At 33.7% G+C, this 21,639-nt stretch overlaps 1 protein-coding gene across 1 annotated transcript in view; it reads left to right on the forward strand.

The window, feature by feature from the left end:
• IL1RAPL1 (interleukin 1 receptor accessory protein like 1) overlaps positions 1–21,639 on the forward strand; it is a 766,315-nt gene that overhangs the window by 461,591 nt on the left and 283,085 nt on the right. The window contains exons 4-5 of the mRNA XM_055802804.1: positions 9,488–9,674; positions 11,774–11,927. Coding sequence (XP_055658779.1) covers positions 9,488–9,674; positions 11,774–11,927 — 341 coding nt within the window. The remainder of the gene's footprint in view (positions 1–9,487; positions 9,675–11,773; positions 11,928–21,639) is intronic.

Genomic DNA, 21,639 nt, shown 5'->3' on the forward strand with positions numbered 1-21,639 from the left:
AGCATAATACTATAACATAACTCAGTACAAACAACTGATCTCTATTAATGCAAAGCTTTTAGTATTCTAGTAATGCTACTAAATGGGGAAAAAAATAAATTTGTTATCATGATGTACACTGAAAGAACATGTCTCCTCTGCTGCCAGTTAAATTCCTGATCAGTCATTGTGTTTATTATACCCTGCAAAAATGCAGTGTTATGACAGACCATGTACTACAGCTATTACATCCCTTAAAAATGAAAGAGTAATAAAGGGTATGCAGAGGAATGCAAAGCCTTAAGATGGCTGCCTTAAATGAAAAACCTCGTTAGAGGGTCTGGCTGCATTTGAGGGTATCGTTATTGTACTGCGGTTCAATTACAACTTATGAAGAACTGCAGACAGTTGTTGTTCCTGATGATCAATACCAGGATCAACAGAGGTCTATTTGCTCTGTTCATCCCTTCTTCAAATGCTGCCTTTGTGCACTAGATAAAGATAGTCTTATCCTGTACACCTCTAATGAGGAGAACTGCTTCTTCACACAGAAACCAGGTTGGCTGCACACTACAAGGAAACAAAACATGGGTTGGGTTAAAATTCCCTCCTTAGGGGAGTGGTGAGGACTTTCCAAAGGGCGCTTCTATCTAGTCCCACATTTGGGATACCCCTTTGGTATAAGCTATACACTATACTCTCCTGAATTATCCTGCTGGTGAAGGGTATGCATGGTAAAGCACTGGAGTGGACAAGTAACAGATAGAGTCCCAGTTTCCCAACTGTCATGAATAGGGATGATGAAGGATGCTGCCTGGGGAGTACAGAGCTGTATAAATCCACCACCAGGTTCTCTCTGGTGAGTCTGAAGAGGAGATTGACAATTACTGGAATTTATTCAATGCAGGAAAAAAGCGGAATTTCATAAGGGTAATACATCTGGCCCATTTGAGAGATCTATTTTATAAAGAAATTATGCTCTAAGTGCCTAGTTCTTTAAGCGATTCCTTTAAATGTAGATGCCAATATTGTAAGTGCTAAAGTTTAGAGAAAGTATTCTTGCTCTGTGTGTGTTCTTTTGTCTGATTTCCCCCTTGTGTCTCTTCTTCCTTTCCTGTTCTTTTCTCTCTGACAAGTTACCTGCTAATTTAATTTCTTTTACAGATAGATTTGATTTAAATGGATTTGTTGTCTTAAACAAAAATCCCCAAACAGATTCTTGCTTCCTGTTTTTGTATTTTTCATGGTTTAGATCCCATTATTTTAAGTGCATGAAAATCTATTGAATAAAATAGGTAAATGAAAAGGTTCACTTGTATGTAGCAAAAGGTTCTAGCTAATTTTACACTTCTGAACATTTGTGACTGGACAGAATAGGGAACAATTAACTGACTAGCTTGTCAATTCTTCTTATTACCTTGTTCAGGAAAAAAAATTAAAATAGACAAACAAAAAATCCCCCCGAAAGTATCATGTGTTAAGTGAGTTAAAGCACAGCCATTTTAGCTAATACAGGTCACTGAGTGCCATTTTTCCAAAGCAACCACATTACAGCAGATAGGCAGGTTGTAAAAAGGCAAAATCTGAGGTTACACATCATGGGGAGAAAAAAAAAATGAAAAAAAAAATGTCTTTTTTTAATACTAAGATTCTTGGTTTCTGACTCTGCCTGCCCAACAGACTTTCTACTGCTGCAACACAAACCTGTAAATCAGTAGATGGACAGTATTCCTGCTTTAGACTTTTAAATTTAGTGGTCCTACACAAATGTACCAAGTCAGAATTAGAGTTAGGATACATTTGTGTATGTATGGAAAAGTTATTAATAATTTTTTAAAATGAATATTTACAATATATAATAATAGTAGTATAAAATTAATATAACCTAATTTATTAACAGGTTATTAGCAATTACTAATATTCTGTGATGCTTGTCTTCATTATCTGTGGATAACTGGCTAGCTGAAAAAGTTCACATAGATATAGTCCAGCTGGCTGGACAAAAAAGCACATCGCTCTCAGCTTATCTGAAGTAAAGCAAAAATACACTGTCTTTGGCTGTCCTTGTTACACAATATCAGGAAGATTGCGGTGGGAAAAGAATGTTGCAGGTGGGAACAGGTAACTACAGAAGAGAAACTAGGGGCGGGCTTGGTATTTAGGCAACTAACCAATAATGAGCTTAACCTTTGTAATATGTATGAGCTAATTATAACAAGGCATAAAAGGTGACTGTAAGGGACAATAAACGAAGTCTGCTGATCACTCATATTGAGTGACTGTGTCTTCCCTCCGTCGCGACTATTATCTATCTTTATAAGAAATGAAATAGTTTACATTCAGAATGATTATTCATTCTTCTGTTACTAGACACAGAAGTTAGCAACTTGGTTGAGCCTCTAGTGTATTAACAACTATTAAACATTGAACAGTATGCTAACTAGTAATTTTGTCACCTCTCCCTTTACTTTGTATTTATATAGAATTTATAATGGCTTTTAATTTTTTGTGTGCTACCTATTATAACAGTATTATACACAAAACTGAATATAACAGTAAGAAATACAATACACATGTCTTTTCTACCCTAATGTAATCATTCATTGTATTTTAATGTTATGTAGATGTATTGACACTTTTGGATTAGAGTAACTGATGCCACGTTGGACTACGTACAATACTATTAAAAAAAATTCTGTAGTAACATATTGTATCAAAAGCACCAAACTTTTTGATGTTACTGCCTATGAATTTCTCATCTATACCTGTGTGTATTTGGTTGGGGTTTCTTTAATAGTTTGCATAATATAGGGAAAGTAGGAACAGTTTTTTGCATGGTAGCAGGCTTATGAAGGTATTAATTTCAAAATGGTGTTGGCACTACTGCAACCATCAGAGCTGACCAGTGTTTATTTTCAAGAGTTATTTTAGAAGTTTTAAAGCATATGTAAGTGTATGAAAATGCAACTGCAATATCTTATAGGAAGAGCAAAAAAGTCTTGCAGATACTTAATGTGGAAGAATTTAGAAATACTGGAACAATTTCCTTCCCTGATTTTTCTTCTGCTGCATAAGTTGCTGCCCCCAGATAATTTCCAAAACATCAAAAAGGGCAAAAAATACATAGAGACATCCCACATCCAGTACTGTGGGATTCTGTATCTTCCAGTGGCATGGAAAACTCAGCAGCCTGGCAAAAGGTAAATTGTGAAGGTGACATGCAGAATATTCCTGATGACATTGATACAATGGGCTCACAAACAAAAGATATGTATCTGTTATACAGGACTCTCTTTTTTAGTTGTTTTTTTTTTTTTAATCTGCAAGTGTAATGTTTGCTGTTGTCTATTGCCTATCTGACAAAAAATGTAATACAGTAACTCAATATGTAATCTGTAAGAGATTTATTTCTACTATTTTGTTGGTAAAGTGCCTGTTATTTTTTTATTTTAAAAATAGTTCATAATGGGTTTTGATGGGTCAGAAGTTAAACTGTAGGGTTTTGTGTGTGTGTGTTTTCCTCCCTAATACTGTGAAATGATAACTTGCTTGGTCAAATGCTGGTTTTGGGAGACTTTTTCTTTTTCTCTGCAGAATGAAAAAAACATCCCTTTTTCGTCTCTTTTCTACTTGTTTCACCAAGTTTAGAGGAGATACTTTTCATGTAATCAATTTATGTTTACAGTTGAAATATAGGATAGAATGAAAAATGCAGGAGGCAAAAGCCATGAAATCTCAAGAGAAGTACAAAAACGGAGAAGTATAAATCAGTTACAAGAGAATTTTATATACTTACCAGTAAAAAGAGAAGTGAGGTATATAATAATGCTGTAAACATGAAGACAAGTTTCCTGTTTTTCTAGAAAAATATAGTTAATCAATATTCTTGTATTCTTTCACATGGAGCAGAATAAGGCAAAGTCAATTTTCAGCTGCGTGTGAAATTTGTCTTCACAGGCTACTGTGAAGAGTTTTCCAATGTCCTATCTTATTTCTTTGTCAAAGTATTTTTGAGATCTTGCTTCTAAGAGTGAATTAATGTTATGTCTTATGTTGTTTAGTATTAGAGAGATTTATAAACTGATATTATGAAGTAGGAATATGTTTTTGTCATGTCTTTTAAATGCAAAGGTTTTGGAAATTCTCAAAGAAATTAAAACAACCAACAAAGATAATCTAATCTTACTCATTCTCAAGCTTTCCACTTCAAAATTTCTACTTTCTTTAAGCTTCTCAAACCTGTTCTTTGTATAGACTTTTGTCTGAAGTTTGAGAAGTTGATCTGTGTCCATTCATGGGTATTTTGATTTACAGTACAGATTTCTGCTTGTTTTCTTTTTTTTCTTTTTTTTTTTTTTTTAAAAAAAAAAAATCCATTGGAAATAAGATTTTCAGATCTATTCTTTTATCATTTGTATGCTTTTATCATTTGTACTCAATAAGGAACCACTTCACAAGTATTCAAATAGGCAAGATCTCGGCCTTCTATCAATCAGTAGAAGTTCTGTATTTGCAGGTCCATTCATGATTAAACAGCTGATATTTTCTTCTCTGCTACTATATAGACTGATAATGATCAGAAGTGTATCCTCTGCGACAGCCTCATAATCACAATGCTGGACCAAAAGAAAAATACTTAGATATGATACACTTTTTTGCCTTTACAGATATGAAAAAAATACTCAAAAGCTAAGACCTTGAAAATACTTAGAGAATTTTACCTGTTGCATCCTGGTAGTCTGTAGATCTTTGGTTACTGTTGATTTCATAGGTATTTTGTAGTAAGGTTCACAAGCTGTTGTTTTGCTAGACATGAATAACAATGGAGACAGATACTTGAGCAGGTCAGTGACACACTTTTCCACACAGTCTTTCCTTTAGGTGTTTTTTAGTTGGATTTTTTTCCTTTGTGTAGAGATCCACATGAATAAGGTGGGCCATGCTTCTAGACTAGATACTTAAAACACAAGATGCATTCCTTTGTTTTTTTCTACTTTGATCATCATCTCTTCAATTAAGCAAAACCCATGAAACATATCTATTTTCCAGCCTACTTCTCAAAGAAGCAACATCAAGCAGTTACTTGAGCTGATGAATGCATGACAGTTTTGGTTGCTAACAACTATTTCAAGGGTTAAGGGTTTTTTTTGTAGAAATAGTTAATTGCAATTTTAGGATTTTTGAAAAGTAGTCTACCTAATGATTTTTTCTATAAGAATAATGTATTGCAGAGGCCCATCTATTACAAATTGGTGTAATTCCATTTAATTCAAGGAAGATATAGCTGTAAATAGTAATTGAGAAACTCAGAAGACTGTAAATAAACATTGATCTTATTTTAGAAACTACTTACTTGGATCATAAATTAAGTAGTTTGTTCAGGGTGTTGCTGTGACTTCTGGGTCACTGTCTGGAGAAGGAAGAAATTTTGTAATGTGGATGTATTTGTGGTTGTTTAACCTACAATTTCCTGCTTTTTATCAAGATTGCCTCCTTACTCAACTGTACTTTTATTTTCTTTACCAGACTTTTCCATACTTGGTGCTGTTCTGCAAACTTAACCATGTTCTTTTAGTTCTCTGTGTAGAGCTTTTTCACTCTTCACTCTGCCACACTATCACAGGGTCTGTATTTCAAGGTATCTTATATGACAGATATCCTATACGAATGTATATCTATGACAGGTGCAGATCAATTAACATTAAGGTAGAACAGGTACTAATGAACTTGTGAGGTGGATGTCATTTCAAGCAGAGAAAAGGGTAAAAAGTGGAAGTCTTCTGTTCTTATGTAAAGAGTGCTCTATATGCTTTCATATAGCTGTACAACCAAGATGTTAAACAGTATCAGATAAAAAAAGGCAAACCACTGAATATGCAAGGGAACTGTGGGGTGCTGGGCATTAGAGCAACTACTACTGGGATATAGAAGTCACTGAGAATTTAAGATATTTATATACTTTTCTGTCCTATTGTTATCGCAAGTTTCAGTCACACATCCATTGCTCCTGGGCCCTTACATTTTAAAGATGATAAATGGCTACAAAAGACCTGTAATGAAATCAATATATTTAGTAGATATAATTTCCACCACATTGTTTGTGCTTTAACACTTATAGACCAGTAGTGTATAAATGACACATTAGGGTGCAGATGACTGCGTGAGTCCATGTCAAACAATGGGGCAGCCTCTGTCACACCATATGAAAAAAATTTTGTTCATCACTGGTAGCAGATGGATGAATATTTTTCTAGTTCTAATAAGAAACTTAAGCTTGTGGACAAGAAAGAGGAAATACATAGAGTTCTAGTAAGCCCTATATAATTTATTCATAACCTGTGTGATTTTCATTGTCTGAATTTTACTTAAGTAGCTGTTGCAGATTTTGGCTTTTAGACTGGTACTGCTTTGAAGTGTAGCTACCTGATGATAAAGGTCCACAGTCTGGACCACACTGGAGAAGAAAAGGAGAAAAAGTGTAGCATTTGCTCTTAATAATGAATGTAACGTTGAGTTTCCACTGGCTTATAAAATTTCCTTAGAGGAGTTTTGTTTGTTTGTTTGTTAGTTTGATCTGGTGCCTCCAGTAAAAGACATATGGATAATTTTCTTAGTTCTAACACATGAACATTTTTTACCCTCTGCAGTATGTGCATGCTTGCTGGAGGGCTCTGCTGCCTGCTACTTTTTCTGCTAGCTGAGGGGCTCCACATCTACTGTATCCATCATGCTCCAGCTGTAATCAGCAAACAAACTCACCTTCTCTTTCTTCTTCATTCCTACCTGGGGACTGTTTAATTTTTTTTTTCTCTTTTCCAGTTCTGTGAGCCCATTACCTTAATTTCCTTTTCTCATGCTTTTTGTGTTGCTTTGCCTTTTATATCTTACTTTTTGAGTTTTGTTTCATCCCAACAGCCTTGGTTTCTGACACAGAGTACAAGATGAGTCAGAATGACAGTGCAGTTAGCATTTAGAACCAAAATAAGAAAGTCTGTGGCACTGAGGGGCATCCACAGCTTTAGGTTCTTATGACAGTACTTTGGGCTTTTGAGAATAAATTCTGTTAAGGAACCAAGCTGACGAAGAATCTACCCAAAATTTTCCAGTATCGTATAGCTGCACTTTAGAACATAATTACCTAAAGCCCAGTCAATTTGTGCTTCTGTCTGCAGGACACATATATATATATATGACTCAAATCATACACGCACTCAACCTTGAGTCATTAAATACCAACATCTTCAAACAATGGGTTTAAACACTATAAGATATTTCCAAAATACTGCTTTTCTTATCGAACAGGAAGCCTAAGCTGCATCTGGTAAAGGATCTGCTGTTGCGAGGGAAACTTGGATGTGCCTCAGAAGGAATTCTAGCTCTGGCAATTGACATTGGCACTGTTGCAGAACAGAGCGTTTAGTAGACCAAAACATAAATTGGAATTTTTGGCCAATTCACTCTGAATACTGAAGGAAGACAAAAAAAACCCATATAAGACCATTTTACTTAGCTTGCTTCTTCAGAGAATGAGATGACTGTTAAGTGTTTTTTGTGACCCCCACCTCACCCCCTCCCAGGTACTTCTAGAAATCTCTGTAACATGAACACAACATTATGTTAAAGCACATTAAAAGGAATAAAAGAGAATATTTAGATGGGAAAATTAAATTGCCTATTTATTGCCCCTTGTCATCCAGTAACAGAATCCTCCCATGTAGTTAATGTACTTTTGACCCCCCGAACTTAACAGATTGATTAGAACTTCTCCGTTTTTTTTAAGGGATAGGTCTTTCAAGAACAGAGAAAGAGAATTTTACCAATTTGGAAAAAATTACTTAGGTGAATTTTTATGATGTTTTCAAGCCACATAATAAATGAATAATAAAGCCACATAATAAATTAGAACATTATAGCACATTAATGGAGGAATAACATAACGTACAGTAATGAAAATGCATTCTTTAAAGAACTGTATGTTTTTAAATTGCATGTACAGGTAAGAATGGTGGTTGACTCTTCAATAGCTTAAAAGCAGCAAGAGATCTGTATTCATTGAATGCATTCTGTGCTTTACATAAACTTTAAATAACTTTATTTGCTTTATACAGTCAGATCCTTAAACAAGGTAGTAAATTATGTTTATAGCTCATTATAAGGGAGTAATGTTGTGATGTTTTCCTTACAAGTCCATGATTTAGCTGCATAGGTAAATGACATTTGATTTCAGAATTTATATTTCTAAGAATATTCTTTAATTTGATAGTTACTTGAATAGCTTCATTTCAGGTTTACATTTTCTTTAAAAAATTGGACTATAGAATTAATTGAATCAAGGGGTTTTTTTATTCTTTGTCTTTAAGCATTTCTGTCCCCTCTTCTTGAACACAAAAAGAAAACAGATATTAAGAAATCTAAAGAGAATGAGAAAATGTAGCCATCTTTGAGATTCCCCATATCCGACACACAGGAGATTGTTGTAAATCAGCTATCAGCTCACAGAGTCTGAGAATGGAGACAAGAAAATGAATGTTTCCTCAGGGCTCTCTGCAGGATCCTCTTTCAGCAGATCAGGGGTCAAACACATTTACAAAACAGTAGGAGAGAAATCTTGCATTGTCAGTGTGTTCCTGGGGAGTACTCAACTTTATGCACTCATTTGCTGCCCACCTGGAAACTCAAATAAAAAAAATAGTAAATCATTTCAAGTAATTTTGCCTTTAAGCCTAATTAAAGTGCATAGCAAAGTGTGAGAAGGAAGACAATTTTCCCCAGTCTCTGGCTGCCTGGCGTACGTACAAACATCAAGCAGCAGAGGAAGTAACAAGTTTCAGGAAAGAGCCCAAACTAATGAAGGCTGTAGGTAATACAGAAGCAGTATTTTGGCTGGGGAGTATGAGGATCAAAGTCTAAGATAAACAAGGTAGCACTCCATTATGTTCAACCACCCTTTATTCTATAATTGGAAGGGTCACAAGACTAATTTTAATTAAAGACTGTGCAAAGGATACCACTTTCACTTTAAAGCATGCTCAGATCTCATGAATATGTGGCTCCTGGTGTGGTGCTTAAGTTACATTGTGGCATTTACCTGTGGTATTACAACAGGATCAGTTCACACTAACAGCTGTTGTAACATCTGTCAGAAAGTTGGCTCTCCAGTTTCACTGGTAAATCCGTGGAGCTTTTATTGTTGTGTATTTACTTTCAGGGAAATTGTTCTCAGATATACGGTAAGGACAGTAACATTAGGAGAAGTCTGACAAAAGGGAGAAACATTTTGTCATGGAGTAAGGCCAACCAATGCCTTCTAAATATTGTAGGTAGTGGATGAGAAAGAGGTAAAATTATCATGAACAGCTATAAAATACAAAAAAATTTGCAATGTCTGATTATCTGTCTTTTACTTGGAATGAACATAATGACTTAAAAACAATGTCATGTATATTGGCATTTAGGGGCCTTTTTGTTTTCATATTAGACTTTTATTTCTATTTTTATTGCATTACAGAAACTCAACTTACTGTATGAAAGTGTCCATTTCACTGACGGTGGGTGAGAATGACACTGGACTCTGCTACAATTCAAAGATGAAATATTTTGAAAAAGCTGAACTTAGCAAAAGCAAGGAAATCTCATGCCCTGAAATTGAGGATTTTTTATTTCCATTTAGGGAGCCTGAAATTCTTTGGTATAAGGTAAGAAATACATAAGATTTTTACCTTCAGCAAGATACTGTGTAATGTTCTTATGTTTTTCATGATCTAAATATGATACAAAGCTTAAATTGTTTAAAAACTTGTTAAGAACAGACAACAAAATCAAGGATAGAAAAGAATGAATTAAGAGAGAGAAATTCAGATGCTTCCTTTGCTAAACATTAGAGCTGGTAATTTCTTAATATCCATTTATGGATGTCGCAAAGAATTAACAACTTTCTTCTAACAAGAGGGCTAAAAAAGAAGTGTTACCAGTCTGGGTTGGTTTGATATGCTACGGTGAAGCCATGTGAGCTGCTTATACAGCAACTGAGCAACTGTTTGTGCTATATGAGGCGAAAGAGTGTTTCTTAAAACTGAGGCAAAAGACTTATTTGGAAAAATATATATAGGATATCTATGCATGCTGTTATCTGAATGGATGGCTTAATTTTGCAGCACAAAATTCAGCAAAGTCTTCCAAAACTTTGATCTTTACTTATTAGCTTTTACTTGCAAATGTAATTTAATTGTTTTTATCAATAACTTAATTTTAATACTGTGTACTAATCATTCTTGCAAATGGTGAAATTCTTGCAAATTGTGCTGCCTGTGGAATAGTGGTAGCAATAGTGAATAGGCAGGAATAGTAAATAGGGAATAGGCAGGAATAGGCAGCAAGTAGTGCTGTCTGTACTGCCTGCCTAGAACTTCCATGAACAAACAGCTTGAGTTCTGGCTTTCTTACCATCTGCAGGAAATATGCAGTATCTCAGTACTGTAATGCACACAATTTAGTCCTCAGACAGTTCAGTAAATCTGAAATTTAGATACTGTGTATTTTGTCTACACAGACATCTGTGTATATAGGAAGTCCTATCTTAAGTATGCACTGGTATGTATTCTGTTTATTTTTAAAAGTCTGATAATTTACCTGATAACATAAATGCCTTAAAATATAGCACACAAGACTATGTTATCTAATAAGTAAATACTTGTGGCCTAGAAGGATTCTGGCCGAATTAAGTAACAGTATGTCTAATATTAGAGGTATGTGACTAATTAGCTGCTTATACTCATATTGGATTTTTTGTTGATAATACAATTGTACCTGAAGTTTTATCAAATTTAAAACTATGGCTTGCTTCTTAAACAAGTTTTCAAAAGATTGGCTTTTTAGGAGTCATTGACAGTATTTGTGTGAACTCAAAGAACCTGTTAATCTTTAACATTTAACAAAACTCCTTACTGTATAAACAATGATTATGCTAAGATAACCAAGTATTTTATGTCAGTCAATCAAAAGATATTTGGTTATGAAAAGCACTAATCCTTTTTTCTAATACCTTATAAATATATTTGTTTGCAGTACAAAAATAATTAGAAAACCTACAAACACAAAAAATATTCCGAGCTATTTCAAGTATTACCTAGGTTCATTAAGTGAAAATAAGTTAATCACTTTAGGGACCTAAGAATAATGCATGCAAAAATGTATATTCTCTTTTATAGCACAAAAAGTAATGTTTTGGTAGTATTAATTGAAAAAAATAACTCTTTTTCTAGATACAAAACTCACATTAACTAAAGACTTCAGAGAGCTTTGATTCTAAGAAGTCTTTGGAAAGACATATAACATTCTCATTTCTTGTCATTCTTACCTTCTGTTTCTCTACAATTTTTAATTATATTTTTTAAAAAAATATATATTAGCAAAAAATAAATTCTCACCTGCAACCTGTAGCTACTGGTAATTTAACAGTCACGGATCACAGATATAACTGTAATGGAAAATAAGTAAATTAAACAGGAGCCCCTCAGCAAACTAATGTTAAAAAAAAGACACCAAACACCAAAGGTATCAAATCTTTTTGTTTTCAGAGGGCAAGATAAGCTGAAAAATATCTATAGGGTTTTTTTATTATTATTTTTAATCAACACTTAATTGAACTGGTTTTTTTAAGACAATTACTGTATGCAAAGTCCGTAACTAGCCCAGGGTCTTGCCTAGTCACCCTGGTTTTGAGCAGCACTGTCAACAGTAGCCCGATTTAAGTGTGAGAGCACAATCACTGAAGTATTATATTATCTTTAAACAGGAATGCAAGTCAAAGACTTGGAGATCAAGTATTGTGTTTAAAAAGGATACTCTTGTCATTCGGGAAGTTAGAGAGGATGACATTGGAAATTACACTTGTGAGTTAAAATATGGATTCTTTGTTGTCAGAAGAACTACGGAATTAACAGTTACAGGTAATTACAGGTTCTTTGTATCTTATATTTAGAAAAAGCATTGAATATCATGATTTGAGTTGTGCGTATTTGAGTACCTATATATACCATTTTTAACACAAAACTTTGCTGTGTGCTTAGATATAAATGGCTGATACATTAAATCTGTCCTGAATACTTCATAGTAGTATGTGTAATATTTTGAACAAGCCTGAATCTTGGTTTATTCCAAAGCTTCTGGGTAGGTCTTGGTTTTGGGTGGAAAATGTGGTCAAGGAACAGGTAACTTCAGCAAGCACAACCCCAAACAGAAAATAAGATCATTAAGTCTATCATATTTCTTCATGTGGTTAAATGCCTTTGGACATGACAATAGCTGTAGCTACAACCTGACAGCAGTAGCTCTAGCCCAGTGAGACCATTACAACTGGGGACAGGTATGTAAGGAATAGTGTTTGAGCAGTGCATGACTGAAGCATTCTCCCCCTGGTATTCTCTTCAAGCTTCCTGTAGTTTATAGTTCAAGAACTTCCTGATTTCAATTGTCATGTGCCATGGTTATGAATTAACACGTTTTCCATTATTCTGATTACTTTTTTAATCCATTTATTCTTGGCTTCAAAAACATTTTGAAGTATCAAGTTCGACAGGGTAATTACATAACAAATAAACTCCATAATTTAGCAAACAGCAATTGAAGAAGATGCATTTAATATAATCTGCATTTAAAAACTACTATATCAATATGTAAAATCCACTATAGATGAAACCAAAATATATACTGTAATAGTAATGTCCACAGAAGCAGAACAGTATGAAGAGTGGTCCATTAAAATTTCAATTCCTCAGCAGATCTCTAACCTCTCTTTTACAAACATGTAAAGCATACAGCTGAACGTAAAGCATACAGCTGAACATAAACCTAAGGTAGAAAATTAATCTCTAGAATTATAGGATGACACTGGAAAAAAGGAGTACATAATGATCTATGTAATATAGTGTAATTCAGCAGTTTATTCCCTAAAAGAAAGCAGAAATGGGTTCCTAGCAAACTGGAGGTGAACTAAATCCATATGGTTAACAAGGATTCTTGCATATGTAAGTTCTTGCACCTTCAAAATGCCTAATAAGCCAAGAAACAAACCATAAAGAAGGAGTTTTGTGGTGATTCTTTTTTTCCTTTTTAGTATCTAATTTATAAATACATTGCAAACTGACAATTAGTAACAGCACTTATGTTGTGCATTAAGCTGAATTGCAAGTTTCCTTTTATGATAAAAAGTTTGCTTTCTATTTTGATGTATCCCATTTGCCCTCCACATTATCAGAAATTATAGTGAATTATGGTTTGTAATTTTCTTCTAGTAGATTAGTCTGGAAATCATACTATTTATGTTGTTTTGAGAGTATTCAAGTAATCAATAATATTTATTTAAGCTCAATACCTAGGATCTCTTATTAATTTCTTTTTGTATGGAATTGATTTATTTGGCCAGTACAAACAGGCAATTACTATCTAATGATTAACCTCACAGTAAAGATCCACACACTCTGTCATATGAAGAAAGCAAAGACAGTGTCTTCAAGAATTTGATTTATACCAGAAGGATGTTGTCGATTATTGTTTGCAATATATGATGTATGGATTCAAAGAGTACATATTGCCTTAGTGCTCAGGTGATCCCTTCTTTTCCTGTGGTTGGTGCTCCACTGCACAAGAGTATTTCAAACAGACTCAGACTGACAGAAAGGAGAAAGAAAAAAAGCATTGGAACCAGATGCATGTTTATATTTGTAGTAATAGTTTAAAAAATGTAATTCATCACTTGCGGTGTAGGTAGGAGTTTAGTATTTAATGTTTAACTAGACAAAGACAGAAAGAAACTTGGCTGGTTTTGATGTGCTAAAAATGAATGAACGCATATGGAGGGAATTATTCAGTTTCCACCCCTGCAAACCCCAGCAGATGTAAGGACAACCTCCAAATTAGTAAACAGCTTGGGTAGTACTGTAGGTCTTCATATCATCTTTATAATATTATATGGCTAAACAGAATAAATGGATTTACTAACAGTACTGCTAATTTCATACTACATCTGTACTGATGTCTTGGTAAGTTTTTTAATCAATGCTTTACAGGAAAAGAGTCACACTTTAAGTGCCTGTCCTACTTTTTCTCTGTGAAGTGAAAAACAGTTTGAGTTGCCCTGAACATACATTGAAGAATATATAGAATAAATGGGAGGTGGAAGCGAGTGTTTGTTTTGAAAAAGGAATTAAACTTTAATTCAGGAACAGAGAAATAAATGTTGCAAATGTCAAATTAAAAATAAAACCCAAAACTGATAGTTGATTGCTTTACTGCATTAATGAAAACATAATTAATTGAAACAATGGAATGGTGTATCTTTCTGACGTAGTCTCCAACGTGTCTCCAGACAGTATTAATAAATGATGAAGTTTGTTTGAACCATTGCTAAGAAAAAATTCCATCAATAAATTCCATCTCTACAAGGAGTGAAAAAAATAATTTCTAAGAGATTTGAAATTTCTCTGCCAAACATACTTTTTAGTTAGAATAAAAGAAATTTAAAAATATAATTAAGAATTACCAATTTTTCTCAGATGTTTCAGAACATATGGGAAGTTGTAATGTGTTTACAACTGTTAATGTGTTTATCAGAATGGGATTTATGAAAAATAACTCTCTGTATTCATTAGCATTACCTTGTGTGGTTATGGTGGGTGTGCCACCATCAGAAAAAAGAGTCACCTGTGTGCTATGTTTCCATGTATAAGTAAGACTGGAATTTGGACTTTCTACATTTCTTTCCTTGAATATACTACCTTTCCTCTAGAAACAGAAAAAAAAAAACAAACCAAACCACCTCTAATGCATGAAATCCATCAGCCAGATGTTATGTATGTATATATTTGTAGTATTCTATAGTAGCTAAAGATCTGCCTTTGTGCATTACTGCCTTTGCCTAGAAAGAAATCAGTCTGTTAATTTTTTTGCTAAGAAGTCATAGGTATCTGGTTGTTGACATAAAAGGATTCAGTGTGTTAGGCAGAGAGTAAAGAGGATTAAAGTAGCATTCTTGTTCTTCCTTCTACCTAGCAGAGGCAAGGAGAAACAGGCAGAATAACAGTAGTAGAGTAGAGTTACACAATCATAAGGGTACTCTCAGACCGGAATAAACAAGATAAAAATGACGATTTTGGAAAGTAGTATTACTTCAGTGGATAACCTATCTCTGAACAATATTTACTGAAAACTTTCCTTCACATTGAAAACTAAGTTTGAGCCCAGACAGTATTTGTAGAAATATCTCAAAGGTATTTATCATAAACAGTCTTTTTTGCAAATGATAATTTAGGTGTTCTATAAATAAAATAAATTAAAATACGCTATTAAAAGCTCTTGAGAATTATCCTTTCCTAAATTCTAGGGATAGGAGAGATGCTAAACTTTTCTCTAACAGACTTCTTGTGCTGCTTTATACAAGTAATAGATCTTTTCTTTGTTTCAAATAAGCATGTTTGAACCTCCAATTCTAAAGTCACAGGCACCACAGATCTAACTAAATTAGAATGGCAGACCTAATACTGAGGTGACATACACGTATAGCTACATATGAGGAATGTATCCTCTAAGTATGTGGGAAGTACACTGACATTCAGAGTAGCCTGAAGTTCCTAGTGATTTTTAAGACAGAAGCGGGTTGCTCTCTTAAAAAAGGAAGAATAACTTAAATCTTATCAGAAGAAAGGATAGAATGTCTTCAGACTGTATGAGAAAGGACAGAAACAGTTTTGTTATACTTATAAACGGTCATAAAAAGCTCTCTAGCATTACACAAGCTCTCTTTCTAGTATTACGCATGGGAGTTAAAGATAGACTATCGTCACAAGAGTTTGTTGGAAGAAAAAGGCCATATGTATAAGGAACTGTAATACCGTAAATTAAGTAGCAGTTCCTGGATTACTGAAGGCAGGCAGCATGAGCCAGCTATGACTTCAGAGGGACAAGGCAGCAGCCTGCCTTCTTCACCTCTCCTTCTCTCTTGGCATCTGTTGATGATCACTAACTTCAGGACCCACTTCGTTTTTCCACACAATGCACTTTGGCAGGCTTGATATCTCCTATACGGAAACCATTGTTGCTATTACAGACTATTAAACTATGGATATAATTATATATTCACATTCTTTTCAATATTGATGTTGTTTATGCATACTATGATAACCTCACTACTTCACAGCTTGCATACCTATGCACCTCATAGTGAAATATGGAATGGCTCATATTCTGATTTAGAAGTTGAAAAAAAGAAAATCAAGAAGAAAATTCACACATTTTGGAAAAGGTCACACTCACTTTGTATGTGGTACCCATCTCATCTAAGTATAGCTGTTGAAAATCCCTAAGCCATTGAAAAATATTATTTTCCCTCCTTTTAAAGAATGAGAAAACAAATTGCCCTTTCTTATCTTAGATTGTAAGCACTGAATGCCACCTTAGGTACACCTTTAAAGTAACAATCATATTTAGTGCTCACATTTTTGGTTTTATGAAAAATGTCTTGTTATTGGCAGAAACATTGCACTAACATTTGTAAATAATACACAAAATCTTCATATGTTGTATTCTTGCCAAGAATAAGTATAGACTTTTCTTCTTTTCCAGAATATGATTTCTTCTTACAATGCGGATGTATCTTTCAGGGTTTTATTAAGATAACTATTTTTCCTTTGATTTTAATGTTGTTTGGAAGATCGGTATCTCACACTGAAAATATATTATCATTGAAGTGATTTCAATCAATTTCCGTGTTGTTCTGAGATCTTAGAAATTATCTGCTGTGCAAAATGCAAACTATGCACTATTTATTTTAACTAATGAAAATATTCACATAAACAGTGCAATTAGTAGTTCTTGGTTTGTGGTTATGTAAATACGCATTCTAAAAAGTCCTGCAATGTACACAGACATTTCTGGACATTTATACCTTCAGGTTGGTTGGATTATCAGTTTGTTCTTTTATATGTGGAATTTTAATTAAGGCATACCTGCTCTCTTTGACATAATTAAGTGTATGTTCAGACTTGGGAGAGAATCATGTTTTAACAGACTAGTATTAATTCATTCATAGTGAACAACGTGGGTCAAAAATATTTTCCATCAGTTATTTCTTTTAATTAAATAAAATAAATTTCAATTAAAAGTTCTGTTTAACAATATTTATTTTGTTACTTATAATACAAAGACATATTCAAGCACAAACTCTTTCCACTTTAGCAGAATTTCATTCATAAGGTCTAGCCTGGGTCTAAGAAAGCATATATGTGTCCCCACTGCAATGTCAAGTAGTTCTCCATGATGAACATCATAAAATCAAACAGATCCAAACAGCCTTGCAGTTGGAGTATTGCTTATTCAATTCCTCAATGTTTTTTTTATTTTAAATGCAAAAATATTTTTTCCATTCTCTTAAAAGTCAGAAGACCTTATACCTCACAGATGGAATCAGAGCTAACCAGTAGTTTCTTACTCCTGCAGCCTTTCCTCAGAGATACCCTGTATTGTCTTTATTCATTGATCAGTTTCCTTAAAGTCCCCTTGAAAACAACTCCTGCTGGAATAAGCACAAGTTTAAATTTAGAGATTTGAGCATGTTCACAACGAAGCTACAGCAATACTAAATTTTATGTAAATTGATACAAGCCTTTTTATCACATAAATTTAACCTGCTTGGTTTAAAATATTTCTGCAATAATCTTGAAAGTGTTAGTTTACTCTTTTCCATCTGCTATTGATGATTTTTTTCATCTTCATACCTCTTAGGCAAAATAAATAAATAAAATAATTAATTATTTAATTAATTGTCTGTTTCACAGTTATACTATAGTTGACTCTCAGTGTTGCTCAGAGGTTGGGACTTGTTCAATAAGCTTTATTTATTTTGTTTTCTGACAGAATTAGTCTTCATTACCATAGAAGAAAATCTTAAATGTCTATATGTACATATGTGGCTTTATTCGTAAAAAATCCACTGTGAAAGTAAATAGTATGAAGAAATAATTACAATTAAAGTATATCTCTAGCCTCAGAGATCACTACATTTGGATCTTATATAAATGGCCAGTCACCATATTTTGTGAAGAAAAAAAAAAAAAAAGAGGATGAAACTTTGAAGGTTTCAGCCGTCTTTAAGCAGTCTGTATTATAACTGTGTAAGACAAAATGTGCACCCTTTTTTCTCCAAAATGTTGGCTTTAATTGTTTCCCGTTCTGCTGCTCTTTCTCACTCAATACATCGGAATGCAGAAAGGTGCTACAATAAGCATGTACCTCTATTTTTAGCAGGTGCTAAGTGAGAAAAAGGCTAAATAACAGAGGGTTGTTTTCCAAGCATTTAGAGCTTGAGAACAGGCTCTGCCTGGTTTTTGCAGTTAATGACAGGGATGAACCATTTTGAATGCACCCAGCCCCTCCTTGCTTCAGCTGATCCTAATAATTATCAGAGCTGATGCTCATTCCTTTTGTTCGTTATGAATTTAATTCAACTCCAGAACATAGTCAGATAGAAATTCTATTTACCGTTATTCTCTGTAAAGACTAATAAAATATAAAGCAAACAATAGTCTCATTATGAAAGCAGCATGTTCAAAATACTAACCTAGCATTTTTATAATACATAAAATACTGTAGGTTTAAGAAATCCATGGCTGAAGAGTGGGTTGGATTTCAATATTTTTTTATTAGAAATGAGTGATCATCTTTTATAGTGCAATCATTTTTGTATGGCTAAAAACAAGGATCTAAATTAATCTCCTGTGTGCATTTGAGTAATAATAATCAGACTTTTATGTAGAGATTTGATTAAAATGTTTATTATAAATGTTCATTTAACATACTCATTTTAAATGGTTTAGTGGGTTATTCAAAACCAACCTTATATGAAGGCAGTAATGAGCCAAGCTTTATGTATTTTACTTCAAAGTGCAAATGGTGTCATGTACTGTATGATATAGGTTGACATGGTTAATTAGAAAACCAACTTCAGCAGCTTAGCAAAAGAATAGATGCAAAAGTTAAAGGGAGGCAGATTCCCAGCTCTACGTTGAACCTTGCTGCTGGTGACCTCACATTTCTACCTTTCTGACATGCTAAACTGGGGTTCTCAAAAAGACCAGCTTTAATAATTGGACATTATTCCCATCCATGGTCAGAGGAAAGAGAGAAGCTTCTCTAGACAAGTAATTCAGAGAAGCAGACAGAGTTGGGTGGTCAGAACTTATTTTAGAAAATAGTCTCTGTGGGCTTTAGGAGTAGAGTTTCCCCTGCATAAAATCAGATCTGATGAATAACTTGTTCCTTTAGGGTGATACTGTTACATGCTTGTCTTTCTGGACAAAGTTCAGAATGCATAATATACATTCTACAACATTGTCTCCTTCTTAGTTGCTATCTTTTTTCTGTTATTTATCGAAAAAGTCCTCCAGGATATGGCCATTATTGTTGACTTTTCTTATTTTACTAATGCTTTTCATTCAAGTGCACCTTATTTTGCACTTACCTTCCTATCAGCTAGGTCTTCCTCTCTACCTGATTATATATCTTCATTGTGGCTTTTTGTGCGGATAATGTAAAAATAGAACATTCGTTATAAAACACTAAGATACATAAGAAAGTTTGGTTTAGTATGTTAAAGTAAATCTCAATATTTACAAGCATTTTTTAATCATTCTTTTTAACTGCCTGTCATGCACATTGATGCCTCTGCTTATCTCATACAATATGAACTAATAAGAATAGTGTGTATGACTTGTGGCAGTTAGCTGGGCAGATGCCACGAAACAATGTAATTGATAGTGCAGTCATGACCTCTGTTGGAATCCTGTACTCCCTGTTGACAATATGGTCTCATAAAAGTTAAGGGAGTGAATTAACATGCGGTAATCAGTAGAAGAGATCCTATTCCCTGACAAGAATGAAGAATTCTGCTTGAATTTGATGTTATGTAACATGTGCAGTGTGTTCCTGGGTATACTGTATTAAAATTATTACATTTTTGCTCATTTCTATCCAGTGTTGCTATTAGAAACCTGCTAACTTTTAAAACTTATATGGACTGGCTTTTGCTGCAGATTTTTTTTTTTCCCATTGTGACTTTGTGTGTAAGGTTAAAAACTAAGATTTTTTTCTTTTAAAAAAAAGACCAAAAACTCAAAAAAAAATGGTTTTTTGCATCAGTTGAGAAAAATTTAGTGAAATGCCATTTCCTGGTTCAATGGAAATTTGTTCAAGTGAGTGTTTCCCTTTTTTCATAAGTCATATCAGGATACTGAAATGCAAACATATTTAGTAGATGTTACCATGTTGGTGCTTCCCATTGTTTCAGTTTAGTATAATTGAAGTTTTAAGATGAGCTCCATTCTACAGAGATAAGGTAACTGTAGACAAAAATGTTTATTACAAAACTGTATTAGTGACTACTAAAAACATAAAAAACTTATAAACCCTTAGTTTATTAAGGTGCTACAAAAATTAAATAAATCTGTTCGTTAGCCACCCAAGATGCTGGTTAAGCAACCTTTTAAAATGTAGATAAATGACATTCAGTGTGAATGTTTCACATTATTGCTATGGAATCAGAAGACTTCACTTCAGTTTTACATTCCCCTAGAGTATGCTAAATCCAACCATATTGTCCTAACCAAGCATTTATCATTTCCCTAGCTTTTATTTGAAAGCTTTAGGTAATTTATGTGTACAGCGGACTCTTCCAGGATGGTATTTTAATAAACTAAAGTATAAAATGGCATATAGACCTTGTGTTGCCTCCATCCTGAAAAACCCTCTGTTCACACCCTTAAAAACAGTCTCTACACAATTACACTAACTGAATATTTAACTTTAAAATAGAGGCAAATTTTCCATTGTCTTCAATGTCTTTCAGTTGGCTTACTCAATTTTTTAACTCAGAGCTATTAAGTGAAACAATATTGGTAATACATTTGTTCAGTGAGAAATTCCATATAATACGTTTATCTGAAATTGTCATTACAGGCAGAAAAATATTGTTTAAAGAAGAATAAGAAAGATATCTCATTTTTTACTGTAGCGTTACCTGCTTGGGTACAGCACTAAGAGAACAATAGCCTCAAAATTATGTAGAAAGAATCTGAGATGTATTTCAGTATATCAAAAGTATGCTTGTCTTAAGAGGCATTCATGTCTTAAGATGCCCTCAGAAATATTGTCCTTTCTCCTTCACCATCGCCCAAAAAAGAAATGATCAGGTTTTTTTTCATGTCACCTCACAGTATTAATCAACCATCTAAAATACTGTAGTATATAAACAACGGGAAAACAGTGCATATCAAATTTAAGAAACAGGGTTTACTTTGTAATTCTTTTACAAGCATGAAGCAAAAGTGAAATCTTGGTTTCTCTGAGATCAGTGGCAGTTTTCCCCTTGACCCAGAAGAACTAACGTTTCATATTTTGACATTTTAGTGATGAAATACCAGAACTCAAGTTCATTTAAAAAAGTGCTATCAGATTTTGAAAAAATCCAACTCTGCAAATGACCTTAAGGTTTTTATGGGTTATTCTTTCATGCAGGTTTTTTCAATTGATTAATCAATTACTTTTTAAAAAGAAATTTTAAAATACCTTCATTGTGTTTTAGTAACAGGAAAAAAGGCATGATAGATGCATAAT

This window comes from Falco peregrinus, chromosome 4 (genome assembly GCF_023634155.1).
Source record: "Falco peregrinus isolate bFalPer1 chromosome 4, bFalPer1.pri, whole genome shotgun sequence".
Taxonomy (NCBI): Eukaryota; Metazoa; Chordata; class Aves; order Falconiformes; family Falconidae; genus Falco; species Falco peregrinus.